General features: G+C 42.3%; 1 protein-coding gene across 5 annotated transcripts in view; it reads left to right on the forward strand.

Annotated features, from left to right (window-relative positions):
* kif2c (kinesin family member 2C) overlaps window positions 1-14,310 on the forward strand; it is a 30,707-nt gene extending 16,397 nt beyond the window's left edge. For 2 of the 5 annotated variants that reach the window (XM_061838989.1, XM_061838993.1), the window contains 22 exons: window positions 281-365; window positions 460-554; window positions 2,193-2,294; window positions 2,687-2,735; window positions 2,819-2,857; window positions 5,149-5,286; window positions 6,637-6,759; window positions 7,088-7,188; window positions 7,275-7,370; window positions 7,462-7,516; window positions 7,602-7,764; window positions 8,703-8,793; window positions 8,862-8,925; window positions 9,003-9,094; window positions 9,175-9,317; window positions 10,618-10,831; window positions 10,915-11,025; window positions 12,053-12,120; window positions 12,221-12,299; window positions 13,707-13,787; window positions 13,899-14,010; window positions 14,120-14,310. In XM_061838989.1, coding sequence (XP_061694973.1) covers window positions 281-365; window positions 460-554; window positions 2,193-2,294; window positions 2,687-2,735; window positions 2,819-2,857; window positions 5,149-5,286; window positions 6,637-6,759; window positions 7,088-7,188; window positions 7,275-7,370; window positions 7,462-7,516; window positions 7,602-7,764; window positions 8,703-8,793; window positions 8,862-8,925; window positions 9,003-9,094; window positions 9,175-9,317; window positions 10,618-10,831; window positions 10,915-11,025; window positions 12,053-12,120; window positions 12,221-12,299; window positions 13,707-13,787; window positions 13,899-14,010; window positions 14,120-14,184 — 2,166 coding nt within the window. In that variant the 3' untranslated portion in view covers window positions 14,185-14,310. Of the gene's footprint in view, window positions 1-6; window positions 163-280; window positions 366-459; window positions 555-2,192; window positions 2,295-2,686; window positions 2,736-2,818; window positions 2,858-5,148; window positions 5,287-6,636; window positions 6,760-7,087; window positions 7,189-7,274; window positions 7,371-7,461; window positions 7,517-7,601; window positions 7,765-8,702; window positions 8,794-8,861; window positions 8,926-9,002; window positions 9,095-9,174; window positions 9,318-10,617; window positions 10,832-10,914; window positions 11,026-12,052; window positions 12,121-12,220; window positions 12,300-13,706; window positions 13,788-13,898; window positions 14,011-14,119 lie in introns of those variants that run through there. The other 3 variants (XM_061838992.1, XM_061838990.1, XM_061838991.1) reach the window with 3 other exon arrangements.
* Window positions 14,311-14,988: the final 678 nt, after the last annotated feature.

Genomic DNA, 14,988 nt, shown 5'->3' on the forward strand with positions numbered 1-14,988 from the left:
TGTTGTCAAAGGGGAGGTAGAAGAAAAAACTTAAAATTGCGTCACTCTCGACGACCAATCACATGCTGAATCACTCGTAAGCAACCAGTTCAAATCTCGGGCGTCGTTTATGTGGAAAAGGGTTGACGTGGGATACACTGTGAGCCACTAAAGAGGCAAAAGGTAAGATAAACGACAACTGGGTTGTCAATACACTTATTTATTTGACCGGAGAAGAAACATTTATAACGATGACACAGCACTGGCGTTCGCTACTAGTTACGGAATTTTACTTGAACAGAATCACGGAGTAGCGACAAGCAAGATGGAGTCAATATTGCCCAAAAACCTCGTTGGACTGTCTGTGCAGATTGGTCGCAGTGATGGTGAGTTAATAATGTTCTTTAAGACGCAGTCATGTCGTGTTCGTCGCCTTTGGGGCGTGGACGTGACCGGCTCGTTGTTTACGTCCATATCCAGGCCGGGTCCATGGGGCCACAGTGAAGTCTGTCGACACCGTCAACTCCATCGTGATGGTCGAGTGGTCCGAGAGGGGTTCCAATCGAGGGAAGGAGGTCAGTCACGATATGGGAGTTTGTCAAAACTCCTCAAAATCAAGTTTATCAGCGGCACATGTAATTATTTAGAAATGGCACAAGCGCTGACGTTGGCCCTAAGTAGAACAGTGATGGGCCATCAAACGGGTCCATTTAGTTTTCATAATTCAGTTTGTATCATTGTTTGTGGTTGCTGCTTCGATCAATCGCAATCAAATTTGAAATGTAGTCAAAAGTGACCTATTGCAAGCATTTTGTTGTTGTTGCTAAACCTCTTATGACTGTGACTCAATCAATCGTTGAACAAACCATGAGTCAGGTCAGTTTGTTATGTATATGTAGTACTATGGCTTTTATATTCTTTCAAAGTAAAAAATGCCCTCTTGAGGGAAACTGTATCAGCAATGTGGCCTGTGACAAAAATGAGTTTAATAACCTGGTAATGGACTGAACTATGTAACTTCTTAGCCAAAAAAATCAACCATGTTTTTAACCGTGACAATGTGTGACTGGTAACTAAATTCCTGGATATTAGACAATGTAGATTATATTTCAGTTTCTTATGAGGAAGCACGGTGGTTCAGCTGGTAAAGCATCGGCCTCACAATTCTAAGGACCCGGGTTCAGTCCTGGCCCTGCCTGTGTGGAGTTTGCATGTTCTCACTGTGCCTGGGTGGGTTTTCTCTGGGCACTCCGGGTTCCTCCCACATCCCAAAAACATGTAACATTAATTGGACACTAAATTGCCCCTAGGTGTGATTGTGAATGCAGTTGTTTGTCTCTATGTACCCTGCGATTGGCTGGCAACCAGTTCAGGGTGTTCAGGTTGACAGCTGGGATAGGCTCCAGCACTCCCTGTGACCCTCATGAGGATAAGCGGTAAAAGAAAATGGATGGATGGATGTTTCTTGTGAGTGAATCAGGTCAAGTAAATTATGGATCTAATAAGGCATTTAAAAAAAGCTTGTAGCTCTGATTTCCCGACTGACCCTAAAAATTCCCGCCAACCCAAATATTTAATATACAGTACAACATCTCGGAATATATTAGCAGGTTTAGCTGCTAGTTCTGTGTTTTTTCCAACAGAAATAATGCAAGTACAACTTTAATATGAAAACTATTTATAAAATGCGAAAACAAACACGCATCCATATGAAGTCTGCCATGCTTAAACCCCAAGTGTCATGCTTATAAACATTCTAAAACAGATATTGGAATGAAAAATACATATAACATTATTCACTTCACTGGCTATACGAAAAAATAAATATGAGTGGAGAGCGCGTCATCCATGCGCAAAGTTGCGGGCGTCTCATTCGACATCCAAGCGGTCGCCATATTGGCTGCGTCTTCTATCCGTGACATCAGAATGGGACATTGGCCTTTGAATTCACGCTGTGCCCCCTACTATGGGAGACAAACACGCCCCTTCTGACACGGAAGCTCTTTTCAAAGAAGAGAACATTTCACAATATTACCCTTTCGTTTTCAGCCATACTTAGATGATATGTGGATCACTACAAACCACATGCAAGTACTCAAGTAAAATGCAAATACCTGAAAAATCTGCATGATTACAGTCATGAGTTGCGGCATTTGTACTTCTCACCACTGGTGTTCTAACGGTGTTTCTCCACTTCCTGATTCCTCATCCAGCTGGAATTGAGTACGTTGTGTGCACTCAATCCGGAGCTGCTGGGCCAAACGCAGCCCACCATGAATGACTGTGGTGACAAAGCCACTTTCCCTACAGAGAAGGTACAATTTCTCATCATTGCCACAAAATAATATATATGCAAGTGTGTTCCTCATTTTTTGCTGGCTCCAATTGAAGTCGAGGTGGTCCTATTTGCGTTTCCCCTGCCTCCAACTGGCTCAAGGAAATTATTCTGTCAAGTATTGACAAGCATTTCATAGTGGTCCTTTTTTTTTTTCTTTCAAATCTTACTCAAATCTCACTCAAATCTTATATCGCTACAATAGAAAATAAAAATAGAACTGTTCAGTATTAAATGTAACTACAGCTAATATCTACACTACAGCAAAGTTAACCAACAATTTCTGATGCAGTGCCACTGTGGCATAGTGAAACAATCACAGGTAAAAATGAAAATAACAACAGTGTTTTTCCTAAAATTTTGTTTCCCTAGAAATACAATGGCCGCCTGCGCTCATCCCGGATTCCTGGCCTAACCTCCAGTACGTACATAAAAGCAGCAGTGTGACTCATTTCAATGTTTACTGTGGATCTTGTTACCCAATGCCGTGCTTCCCTCCAAAAGTTCCGGCTATTTCATCAGTGGACAAGCCTGAAGACACAGGTCGGGCAAGAAATTCTTGCGCCATCCATCCATCCATCCCTCCCTCCCTTCCTCTCATAGAAAATCACTGTCTTATCACACCTCTCGGTGGAATCAGGGTCTAAGGGAGTTGTAATCAAGCTTGGGAGAACCAGCATCACCCTTTATTATGTACTGGTCACCCCTTATTTATTACCCGTCTGTGATGTTTGTGATCTCACTCCACCACTTTCTTCGGAGCAAATTTTAAAGGAGACATGTTATGGAATTCTCTCTTCAATTTAAAGGGGAACAGAATTAATGGCAGCAGTTTTACATTTGCCCTGTATTAGTTATTCCAAACAATATATATATATTTGCCATAATTCGAGTGAGAGAAGTAGTCAATTGGTAAATTCTGAGATTGCTGCTTCTATATGTGGTCAATTGGAGATATTTCTCAATGCAGATTAGGCCAAAAGTGCGTGATTGTAGCCGTTTCGAACACGTAGGATGTCTGAACACATTACCATAAGTTCTCGAAAGTAATGCGCAATTTCTTCCGAAAATATTTAAAAAAAAGTACAATCACATTGTGTCGTCATTTACAGGTACATAGAGTGGTTTAAAAAAAGGTGTACATGTAAATTTCGATATGATATTCGATGTCTTATGTTACACATTTATATGTATTACGGTAATGTCTGCCAGCAACGTGAACTCTGACCTCCTCGGAGGGGGTGGGGGAAGACGTTTTGCATTTTACGATCGTTAGCGTGGCATATTTGTTGCTACTGCACCAAACATCAGAAATGACTGCCCGTGAGTTCGTTTCAACTGAAACGAAGACAGGAAATGTCGACTACAAAGGCGAGTTGTGCAGCCGCTTTTAAAAGAAATGTTTCAACACTCAGCCCGATGATGCGGCCAAACCGGAAGCAAAACAACATGGGCTGAAACTACATAGTACGATCATTTAAGAAAAGGGATAGTGCACACAATTGAAATGTTCGCTTTTTTAAAACAAAAAAAAGGTTTTATGCTCATTTCTACGTAGTTTTGAGCTTTCGTTTTGATCACGACCTGACGTTATGAAGAGCAAGGATAGATTGCAGCCGAATGGGGGCAGGAGTCTACGCTGTTAGCCCGGTGAACCTTCCCATCAAAGCACTGACAATAATGAGAAATAAAGGGAAGCAAGACTCTTGGGATTCAAAAAATATTTCCTCACAAACGCCATAGATGGCATAGAGGATGACAAGATGGGATCACAGTTTATGAATGCAGAAAGAACCAGAACTAGACCAATTAATCAATGATCAGTTTGACAGTGATACACCGAAGGTAGCTACGATGGTTATTTTTCAGATTGGCGATGAGTCAGATGCTTCTTTTGAAGTATTGGCCAAGGATGTGTAATGTAGAGGATAAATTGTACTATGCACAAATATTTAATGCAACCTTTTTTTTTAAGTTAAATAGATTATATTTTCACGACTGTAATACGTGTTATCAGCAGTATTAATAAAATGTTATGCCATCGTTGAGCATTTATTTTAGTTGGTTGAGGGATTCTGTTCTGACAATTACAGGGACCAGGACAAGCGTGTCCTGTGGTCTGTCCCGGGAGGTGTATGAGTACATGCACAAAAATATTATTAATGATTATTGTACAGACAATTTTTGAGAAACAATACAAATATAAACTAGTAAAATAGAAATACAGAAAATTCCTAATATTTTGAACATTTGGCTAGCAGCAAATTGGTGGTGTGCATTTTACATAGGTAGAATGGTTTTCCTGATTTTTTTTCATTTTATTTTTTTAGTTCAACTTTAGGGGGTGCGTATTTTTCTTCAGGACGCATTCTACTCGAGAAATTACGGTACTTACTCGTGTCCACAAGACACGTTTTTGCCCATTTAATAAATTCATATATATATATATATATATTTTTTTTTTTTTTTACCAAATTCCGTTTCAATCCTATGAAGCAATTTTGTACACTTTTTAAGAAATGTGGCCCCATTGGCGTTGACAAGAGCTTCCCTGTAGTTTGGCTGGACTAACTTGGTTGTTTATCTTTACACGAGTAGATCCCCGCAGACCAAATGATATGTAGATATACAAAAAAAAAAAAAAATGCTACCGCCATAATATGTCTCCCTAAAGTGACGACAGTGACACAAACATATTTGGTTTTTGCCATCGTGGAAAAAAATCATGGCAAAGACTCAAAGAGCATGTAGTTTGTCTTTTTGGATGACCTAGAAGAAGTAGTCCACCAGTGCTGACTTTATTTTAATGTTTTTAATTTACCTCTCTTTCTTAGTCTCAGTTGTAGGTCGGGCTCAGGTTAGACAGACGTGCCGGTTCCAGCCTCAAGCTACCATCTCTGCACCATCTTCCAATGGAAATCCCGGACAAATATCCCCCGAGTTTCCAACTTCGTCTCACCTCGCAAATTCTGGTTGGTAGAAAATTCATCCATCCATTTTCATCTGTTTATCCAAGGTTGGGTCACAGGGGCAATAGCTTTAATAGGGAAGCAAAGACTTCACTCTCCCCAGCCGCTTCAACCGGCTCATCCAAGCGGAATCCTGAAGAGTTTCCACCTCAGCCAGGAGGCATAGTCTTTCCAGGGCATCCTGGGTCATCCTGTGTCATCCTGTGCGTCTCCTCCTGGTGGGACATGCCCAGAACACCTCACCGGGGAGGCATCCTAATCAGATGGTTGAGCGACCTCATCTGGCTTTGCTCAATCCGGAGGAGTAGCAGCTCTACTCTGAGCCCCTCCCAAATGACCGAGCTTCACACCCTATCTCTAAGGGAGAGCACAGACACCTTGGAGAGGAAATTGATTTCAGCCGCTTGAGTCCAGTTGTTCTTTCGGTCATGAATCAGTGCTTCTCAGGGTAGGAATATATGTTGACCAGTTAATAATTGAGAGCTTCCTCTTCCGGCTTAGCTCCTTCCTCACCACAACGGACGGATACAAAGTCTGCTTCATTGCGGACGCTGCACCAATCCACCGTTGATCTTCCAATTCTTTCCATTCGTCCCTCACTTGTGAACAAGACCACAAGATACTTGCTTGTCCACTTCGACGGGCAATGTTGCTAAGGCGTGTGAACCTGGGTAGCCCAATAACATCCAGACCACGAAGTTTGCCATCGAACTGCAGCCTTGGGTGTCCTGGCATGCACAGATGGGGACACCGTTATGCTTGAACATGGTACTCGTTATGGACAATCTGTGGTGAGCACACAAGTCCAATAACAGAATACCATTCTGATCGGGGTGAGGGAGGTTCCTTCCAATCAGGCCCTTCTAGGTATCACTGTCATTGTCAACATGAGCATTGAAGAACCCCAGCAGAACAATGCAGTCTGCAGGGGAATTGCTCTCCAGCACCCCCTCCAAGGACTCTAAAATTGGTGGTTACTCCGAATTGCTATCTGGTGCATACACAAAAAAAACAGTATTCAGGACCCTTTCCTCCACCTGAACATGGAAAGAGGCTTTTGTTCACCGGAGTGAACCTCATTGAAGAGGCGCCTAGCCGGGGCGGCAATTGGTATACTCACATCTGCGTGGCACCTCTCACCATATGTAACTTCAGGGTAGGAGAGAGTCCCACCCATCTTAGAGGACCTACCAGAGCCCAAACCATGTGTGGAGGCGAGTCCAAATATCTCGTCAGAACCTCTCGACTTTTCAGATCAGCTCTGGTCCTTTGCTGCCAGAGAGAGAAAATCCTGACCTGTCAAATATCCATCACACGTTTGCCGGCTTTGACACATTCTTTCACTTTGCATAGGGATTCAGACTGAGAAGAAACAAAAGAGAAAGGTCAAACAAACTTCATCTGTGCCCCTTGCCCAATCAGCTATGAAAGAAAACGATGAACCAGAGGAGACACCATCATTAGCTCCAATTAGAGGTCAGTTACCAGTTGCTTTTAAGACGTTGTAACACATGCACTAACTCGCGCTTTCCCAACTTTTTATGAAGGCCATGCACATATTTGACTTTACTCAGCTTGACATCTTGGTCTGTTTATTTAAGCCGCTATTGTTCTGTTGCGCCAATGGCAACATATTGATTCATGAGTTAATTCCACCTTCTGCTTCTATTGGTAAAGCAATTAATTTTTCTGTCTGTCACATTACATAGCTGGCATATAGCGATTAACAAAAATACAGCGGAACGCCCACGTAAACATTGCTTCTGTTATTCACTTTTTTTTTTTTTTCTTTGCTCGAAATTAGCTTCAATCCGAAGGAAGACGGTGGTTTCGCAGGAGCTCTACAAAGGCAACAAAAGACTGTCTAGTGTCAAACCTCCTGGGGTGCAGACCAAGAAGGGCAAGGTTAGTCTTTCCTCTCCTCTTCTCATTTTTAAACGGAACTCGTCACAGTTCCAGTGAACTTCACTCTACTGTGTTCACGTTCCAAGTTCAAAGAGGTGTCACGGCCCAACCAGAAATTCTATGAAATGATCCAAGACTTCAGAGAGACCTTGGAAACCATCCCGTTATCAATCACCGAAATGGTGCGTTTATACTCGAGCAGCGTATGCAGGGAATGATCTCTCTGTTCTTCTACAAATTGGCTCTTATTATAACTTTATTGTATTTTTGCAGGCCGTGCCTCAAAGGATTTGTGTGTGCGTACGCAAACGACCCCTGAATAACCAAGGTGTGTACATTGAGCTGGGGACAAAAATAATGGCACCTCTATGCCCTGTCCAAGTCTTAAGACCTTTTCATACTTTTTGTGTTAGAGGTGAATAGACGGGAGATAGATGTGGTCTCAGTGCCTGGGAGAGGCGCCCTGCTAGTCCACGAGCCAAAGCAAAAAGTGGACCTGACCAAGTACTTGGAAAACCAGATCTTCCACTTTGACTACTCGTTTGATGAAACATCCACCAATGACTTGGTCTACAGGTAATGTGTCCTTTCGAACAGTAGTGATGTCATTATAGATGCAGTTGCAGTATTATAACCCTTCGAAGTGACGAATGCTTTAACCCAAATGGTGTAGCTACACGAACAGACACACAATATAATTATTCATCCATTTTCTTCGCCGCTTATCGTCACAAGGGTCGCGGGGAGTGCTGGAGCCTATCCCAGCTGTTAACGGGCAGGAGGCGGGGTACACCCTGAACTGGTTGCCAGCCAATCGCAGGGCACATCGAGACAAATGGCCACACTCACAATCACACCGAGGGGCAATTCAGAGTGTCCAATTAATGGTGCATGTTTTTGGGAAGTGGGAGGAAACCGGAGTGCCCGGAGAAAGCCCACGCATGCACGGGGAGATCATGCAGGCGGGGCCGGGATCGAACCCAGGTCCTCAGAACTGTGAGGCCAACGCTTTACCAGCTGAGCCACCGTGAAAATCAATTAATCCAAAATGTTCTTTCCCGATTACTACTTATTCACTGATTATCGTTGTTTTATTTGGTATTGTTTGACTAAACAAAACGAAAAAATGACAAGCAATATTGCATGAGAGGGAATGACATTAACATTGGACATTTGTGTGCGTGCACGTAACACACATAAATTGCCATCCCTGGTGTGCTTTAAACATTGATATCCCAGGTGTAGTTTACTGTAAGGTTTAACTTGTAACAAAAAGAGTTACACACATTGTAATACTAGACGCACACCGTCTTCTTCGCCTTTCGGGTTTATATTATTTGATCGGGACAGTATCAGCAAATACCGTAATTTCGGTGCCGGTTATGTATGTACCAAATGGTATTTCCTTTACAAATGTACTGGGTGAGGCATATAACCAGGTGCACTCTGTCGGCCGGGAATTACAGTATTTAAAGACGCTGGTACCAACCTACTTTTTACGGTCTGCTCTACAGGTTTACTGCAAGGCCTTTGGTGCAGTCCATTTTTGAAGGTGGCATGGCTACATGTTTTGCATACGGGCAGACCGGAAGCGGGAAAACTCACGTGAGTTTCGAACTGAATGGGGGGACTAAAGAGGGTGTAGTGGTTTGACTTGTCTTCTGCTTGAACAGACCATGGGCGGGGATTTCTCAGGAAAGCAGCAGAACTGCGCCAAGGGAATCTACGCTTTAGCGGGTGAGACTCCAGGACAGCGGCAAAGCCAAAGATCTTGTTGAAATCCCTGACATATTATTATTTTATTTATTTTAAAGCCCAAGATGTTTTTGCCAGCCTCCGTGATTGGAAGTACAAAAACCTAGATCTGTCTACCTATGTCAGCTTTTTTGAGATCTACAATGGAAAAGTACTACCTCTATCTATTGCTAGCTGTCTATCTTGATCGTGTCTCTTGAGATCAAGTTTCTCCTCCTTGTCCATGTGCAGGTGTACGATCTGCTGAATAAGAAGGCCATGCTCCGGGTACTGCAGGACGAGCATCAGCAAGTGCAGGTCGTGGGCCTGGAGGAGGTCTATGTGTCCAATGCAGATGAGGTCATTAAAATGATACAGCACGGCAGTTCTTGCAGGTATGAATTGAAACATTTAAGGCAGAGACGTGCTTTTTCTGTAATTGTCTTAAAGGTCAAGTGTCATCTCTATAAACATTCTAAAATAGATATTGAAATAAAAAATACATATAACATTATTCACTTCAATGTCCATATGAAAAAATAAATATGAGCAGAGAGCACGTCATCCATGCGCAAAGTTGCAGAAGTGTCATTCGACGACATCCAAGTGGTCGCCATATTGGCTGCATCTTCATGTCCGTGACGTCACCCCGAACATTCGCCATTGAAAACACGCTGTGGCCCCTGCTATGGAACACGACACGGAAGCTCTTTTCGAAGAAGTGAACATCTCACAATCGGGTGAAGTGTCCGGGGCAATATTCCATAAATTGTTTCGAGCCCTATTTAGATAATATCCGGATCACTTCTCACTAACAACAGACTCCCAGACAGTATGTATGAGCCAGCCCGGCCGAAGCCGTGCTCGTTCGCAAAGCCCGACGCGGCAGCCTTCGCCGGTGAGCACATCGACACATTCACCACCCCTGTCATATGTACGCAGGTATTTTATTACATTATGAGACAGATTATGTGGTCCCCCCCCAAACTGTAGCTGTATACACACCTACCTGTCATTTGGAGCCCACAAAGTTCTCGTCCTTTGCACCCGTGCAATCCATTTTTTCATGACGAACCGGGTCTCCTGCAAACTTATGAAGGGTAAAGCCATCCTTCTAAGTGTTCAAGCAATGTCCAGCAATGCAACGAGCCGGCATTTTGGCTAACACAAAAGAACAACGAGCTATCTTCCCAGTAGGTAAAACTAATAGAAACAAACGAGTCTGCTTGAGCTCGCGATTGGCTCCAACGCCACTTCCTGCTTCTTGTCGAAAACAAATCCCTCGAGAGGATTTTCGTTGGGGGGCGGTGGTTACAAAAAGCCATATACGTCAAAATCATATTTTGTGGTGGGGAAAAAAAACGGATGGATCCATACCGGCTGCTGTTTTTTTTCCATTAATAACATACTAAAAATCATCCATTTCATGATACTTGACCTTTAAGATGCCTGTAGAATGATTTTTGTCAAAGCACCCCGAGAATAAAAATTTTTTCGTCCCTTTACGCATCAGTTTTGTTTTGACCAAATTTGCCAAAGAGCTGGCCCTTTCTCATGAAAGTCGGGTAACCCTAATCCTGAGCAAATAAACTGTAATAGACTTGATGATGAATACTGCAAATATATGCGTGGCAATACTGTTGTGTTTATATATTGTAAAACCAATTAAAAATATCAATTCACTCCCTGCCCTAGAACATTTGGTCAGACCTCGGCCAATGCCAACTCCTCGCGTTCCCACGCCGTCCTCCAGATCATCCTCAGACGTAAAGACCGCGCCACCACGCTCCACGGCAAGTTCTCCCTGGTCGACCTGGCGGGCAACGAGCGCGGCACTGACGTCAGCAGCAACGATCGCGCCACATTGGTGGAGACGGCCGAAATCAACCGCAGCCTCCTGGCCCTGAAGGTGGAACTCGGAATACTTTGTAACGTGTCACGGCACCTGGGCCCTAACCTCAATGTTTGCGTGCGATTCCGCTGAAATTGCAGGAGTGCATCCGGTCACTCGGCATGAACAGCGATCACATTCCATTCAGGATGAGCACTTTGACCAAGGTCCTCCGGGATTCCTTCATTGGAGAGAATTCCAGAACCTGCATGGTATGTAAAGATTTGGGACATTACCTATGACCCTTTGCTACAATATGAATGAAAGTGTAAAATGCAATCATAAGGACCAAGCTCTGCTGCAACTCGTGCCCCCTAAAAATGTTAAAATTGTAATAAAGCAAATTTATTTCATACACAAGTTAACTCAATGTGCTTCAAGTTGTTCTACAATATCTTGATTAACGTGAATTGATTTTTCAATTAATGAATGGAAAAAAAAAAAACATTTCCAGGCCCTGAGCAAGCAAAGCACGCCCATAACTTGATTGTCCGCCATGCATCATAAAATCTTTGGAGATACTTTTGTCGCCATTTCCAGCTTTTCAAAAAAGTCAATATTTCCTAAATATGCATCAAATCTAGCGTGGTAATGTGTACATGGGACACAAACTGTAGTACCTTTTCAGTTAGGTATAGTACACATCAGGCAATGTGTTTTGACTACAAATATTTCTAAACTTTTTTTTTTTTTTTTTTTTTTTTTTGGGTGGCCAACGCAGCTTTAACCCTTTCCGGGCAGTGGTTGCAAATTTGCAACAGGTTTAATATAATTGAAAATTTTAAGTCCAGAGTATCATTTTGTGAAAGTATCAGATTTTACAAAACTACAACATTTTCTTTGGTCCAGAGAGGGTTAAGCCATACTTCCACTTTTATTTCATTGATTGGATTCTAGGTTTGCTCACACCTGACTGATTCGCTCTTGAAGATTCTTTAGCGGAGAGATTCACTTTTTCCTTTGTCAAGTGAATGTTAGTTATTTCACCCCAAAAAAACAATTGTTTGTGTGGTATTGCATTAATCAGGCTGATTTAGTTGATCAGACCACAATTTCTGACCAATTTTAGCAGAGGTTTAAGAAATTCCAAATGGTTCACATACTTTTTTTTTTTTTTCCATCAGTATTTCCACAAAGAAATATTTGTGCCGGTCATTGTTTGATTGCCTTCTTTTCCTGCCTCAAACGGCAACTATACAAAATGTATATCTTCTTTTTTTTTTTTTTCCTCCTAATCAGATCGCAATGGTGTCACCAGGAATGAGTTCATGCGAATACACAATGAACACCCTACGTTATGCTGACAGGTAAACATCTGTTGGTGCCAAATGACAAAGATGGCTCCCTACGGTTTTATGTGCTTCATTCAATTGGATTAACTTGAAATACTATCAATTGTTTCACAAGAGTGAAGGAGCTGAACGGGAAGTCCAAAGCCGACGTAGAAGCCAAAGCACAGGACCCAATGTGCAGCTCTTCTGAGGAGGTCAGCACACCCAGTTTATGACTTAGAAAGAAAAACTGACGTGCAGTGGTACCTCGGTTTTCGTACAAAAAGGTTTTCGAAGGAAAATTTTGAGATTTTTTTTTTTTTTTTTTTTTTTTTTTTTTTGCTTTGGTTTTGGAACAAAAATCGGTATTCGAACGCCCCGACCAGCTGACCCACGCTGATCTGTTATTGAGCTTTCGAACGCATCCCTGGAAAAAAAAAACGGAAACGACACATACAGTTGACCCACACACTCCTCTGCACCCGGACGTGTCCTGGGAGTGACGAATTATAGCTCCAAATAAGGCCAGTGGAACTGCTGGTGCTGGGGAAAAAAAAAAGTGGTGCGTAAAACTGTCGACTTCAAGAAGGATTTGATAGCCAAATACGAATCTGGTGTGCGTGTTTCTGAGCTATCGAAGAAATATGGCATGCCGAAATCGACGATCAGCACGATCCTGAAACAGAAGGATGCCCTCAAAGCAAGTGACATTGCTAAAGGAGCAACCGTGTTGACCGAGTAGAGGCCACAGATCTCGGACGAAGTCGAAAAGTTGCTTCTTATTTTCGAAAACGAGCACCGGCAAGCTGGGATAGTGTTGGCAAGGAAGGGATTTGCGCCAAAGCTAGAAATCTGTATACAGATTTAAAATGAACTCCATCACTCTAACAAAGCCAAATGTGGCAGAGCACTGCAAAATTTCAATGACGACGTTATGAGCCACTTCAGAAAGGTGCTCAAAAAACGGCAGAAACAGTCTACATTAGATTCGTTCTTTGTTTAAAAAGGGGTGAGTCACCCCCACCGAAGACATTTGAAACAGTTGAATGTTTTGCATTGCTTTTTTCTTTTGTTCCATTAACCCTACCTCTAGTTGCAAGTTAATTTTTTTGTACATGTTACATACTTTATGTGCAAATAAATAAAAATGCCTTCCCCCTCATAATTGCTTGTTTAAAGTTATTCTGGACTTTTTTTTAATTTAAAAAAAAGAAAGTTTCCAAGGCTAGGGGCCGAGTCGCTACAGACTACAATGCACTCCCAGCCTAGCGTACTCTACTACTAAAGCATACATTTTAGGCAAAAAAAAATATATATATATATTTCTTAAATGATTTAATTATATAAAGTTTTTAAACTATACATGTATTTTTACTATGCAGTTTATTATCAGGAAAAGCTTAAAAAAAACCTTTAAAAAAAAAAAAGGCTTTGAACACATTATTTCATTTTCCATTCATTGTAATGGAAAAACGCGCTTCGGTTTTCAAACGTTTGGGTTTTCAGCCAGCCTTCTGGAACGGATTGTGTTCGAGAACCGAGGCACCACTGTACTTCGGAATTTTATTGTCTTAGACAGCTATTGTGACTTTTCTTGTGTGTAACCTTTTTGTGTACTGCAGGACAACGTTGTGGACACCAGCGTGTATGATGCCATTAGCCACGTGGCGGAACTGGAGGAGAAAGTCTATGTAGAGCTCCAGGTAGCCTTTCCTCAATTTGCTGCAAACGATTGACATTTTAAAAATGATCTAGTGAATTTGGAATTGAAATGACAACCAAACTTAATGCTTTCTATTTGCTGTTTTGCAAAGAACCTTTGTCAGCGAGGGAACGAAATTGTCAAGTCAATGGAGCAAACGTCATACAACATTGAGGCGGGCCTCCCCCACCTGGTGGAGTTTTCACAGTCCTCCAAGTTAACAGGTTTGTGAAAATCCCATCAAATCGATTCACTTACTCCCACGACTGGAATGTGGGAATTGTTTAATCAAACCAAAGCTTAGTCTCATGAATGTTGCTTCAATCCCATCAGCAGAATTGGTGCTGGCATTGCAGGCTGCAGTAGAACAAGAAGGAAAGGCCCGATTCACCCACTGAGTCACCGGTCGCGTTTGAGATTTGCCGATTCAATGAACTGTTTTATCTTTTATGAGTTGCGGTTAGTAATTTAACCCTAAGGAAAATGAATGTGAGCACTACTTAAATAAAATTTTGCCTTTTGGATGCGTCGTGTTGTGCTTGTTTGAACTATCATGACGTTAATGTGTTCGTGTCAGCAAAATTCCTTCCAAAAAAAAAAGTGTTTTGCCGCCAGCAATCTTTGGCCGAGGGGGGGAGATCCTGAACTGGTCCACAGCCAATCGCTGAGACATGGATTGCCAAATACGTCTTTACAGAAGTCCATGTTAAAGCTGTGTGCTTAATTTGTGGTACACAGGTCTACAATTTCAATCACCACTACTGCACCTGACCAAACATGAGGATACAGAAATCCATTTGCTAAAGAGCGCGCAAGGGAGTTTGAAGTGTTGCTCACATAAGTACGATGGCAACAAGGATTTTTTTTTTTTTAACAACATCCAGCTCTCAGGACAAGTTTGGTTATTTCTCACAAAATCATCCCAAAAAAAGGACGGGTAGAGTGTTTTCTGATGGAGTCAGGGACCAACATACAGTGAACTGCATGTTTTTAACAAGTTACGATTGAAATGGGACAAGCAGGCAGCTATGATAAGGTTTAGTAGTCAGATGAGACTAAAAATGAAACATTTTGGTCCTAATTCCATGAACTGTGTTTGGAGGAAGATGAATGATGACTTCCATCCCAAGAGCACCATCCCTACTGTGAAGCATGGGGGTAATAGCATCATGCTTTGGGGGTGTTTTTCTGCACACGGGACA

Source organism: Syngnathoides biaculeatus, chromosome 13, assembly GCF_019802595.1.
Source record: "Syngnathoides biaculeatus isolate LvHL_M chromosome 13, ASM1980259v1, whole genome shotgun sequence".
Classification (NCBI taxonomy): Eukaryota; Metazoa; Chordata; class Actinopteri; order Syngnathiformes; family Syngnathidae; genus Syngnathoides; species Syngnathoides biaculeatus.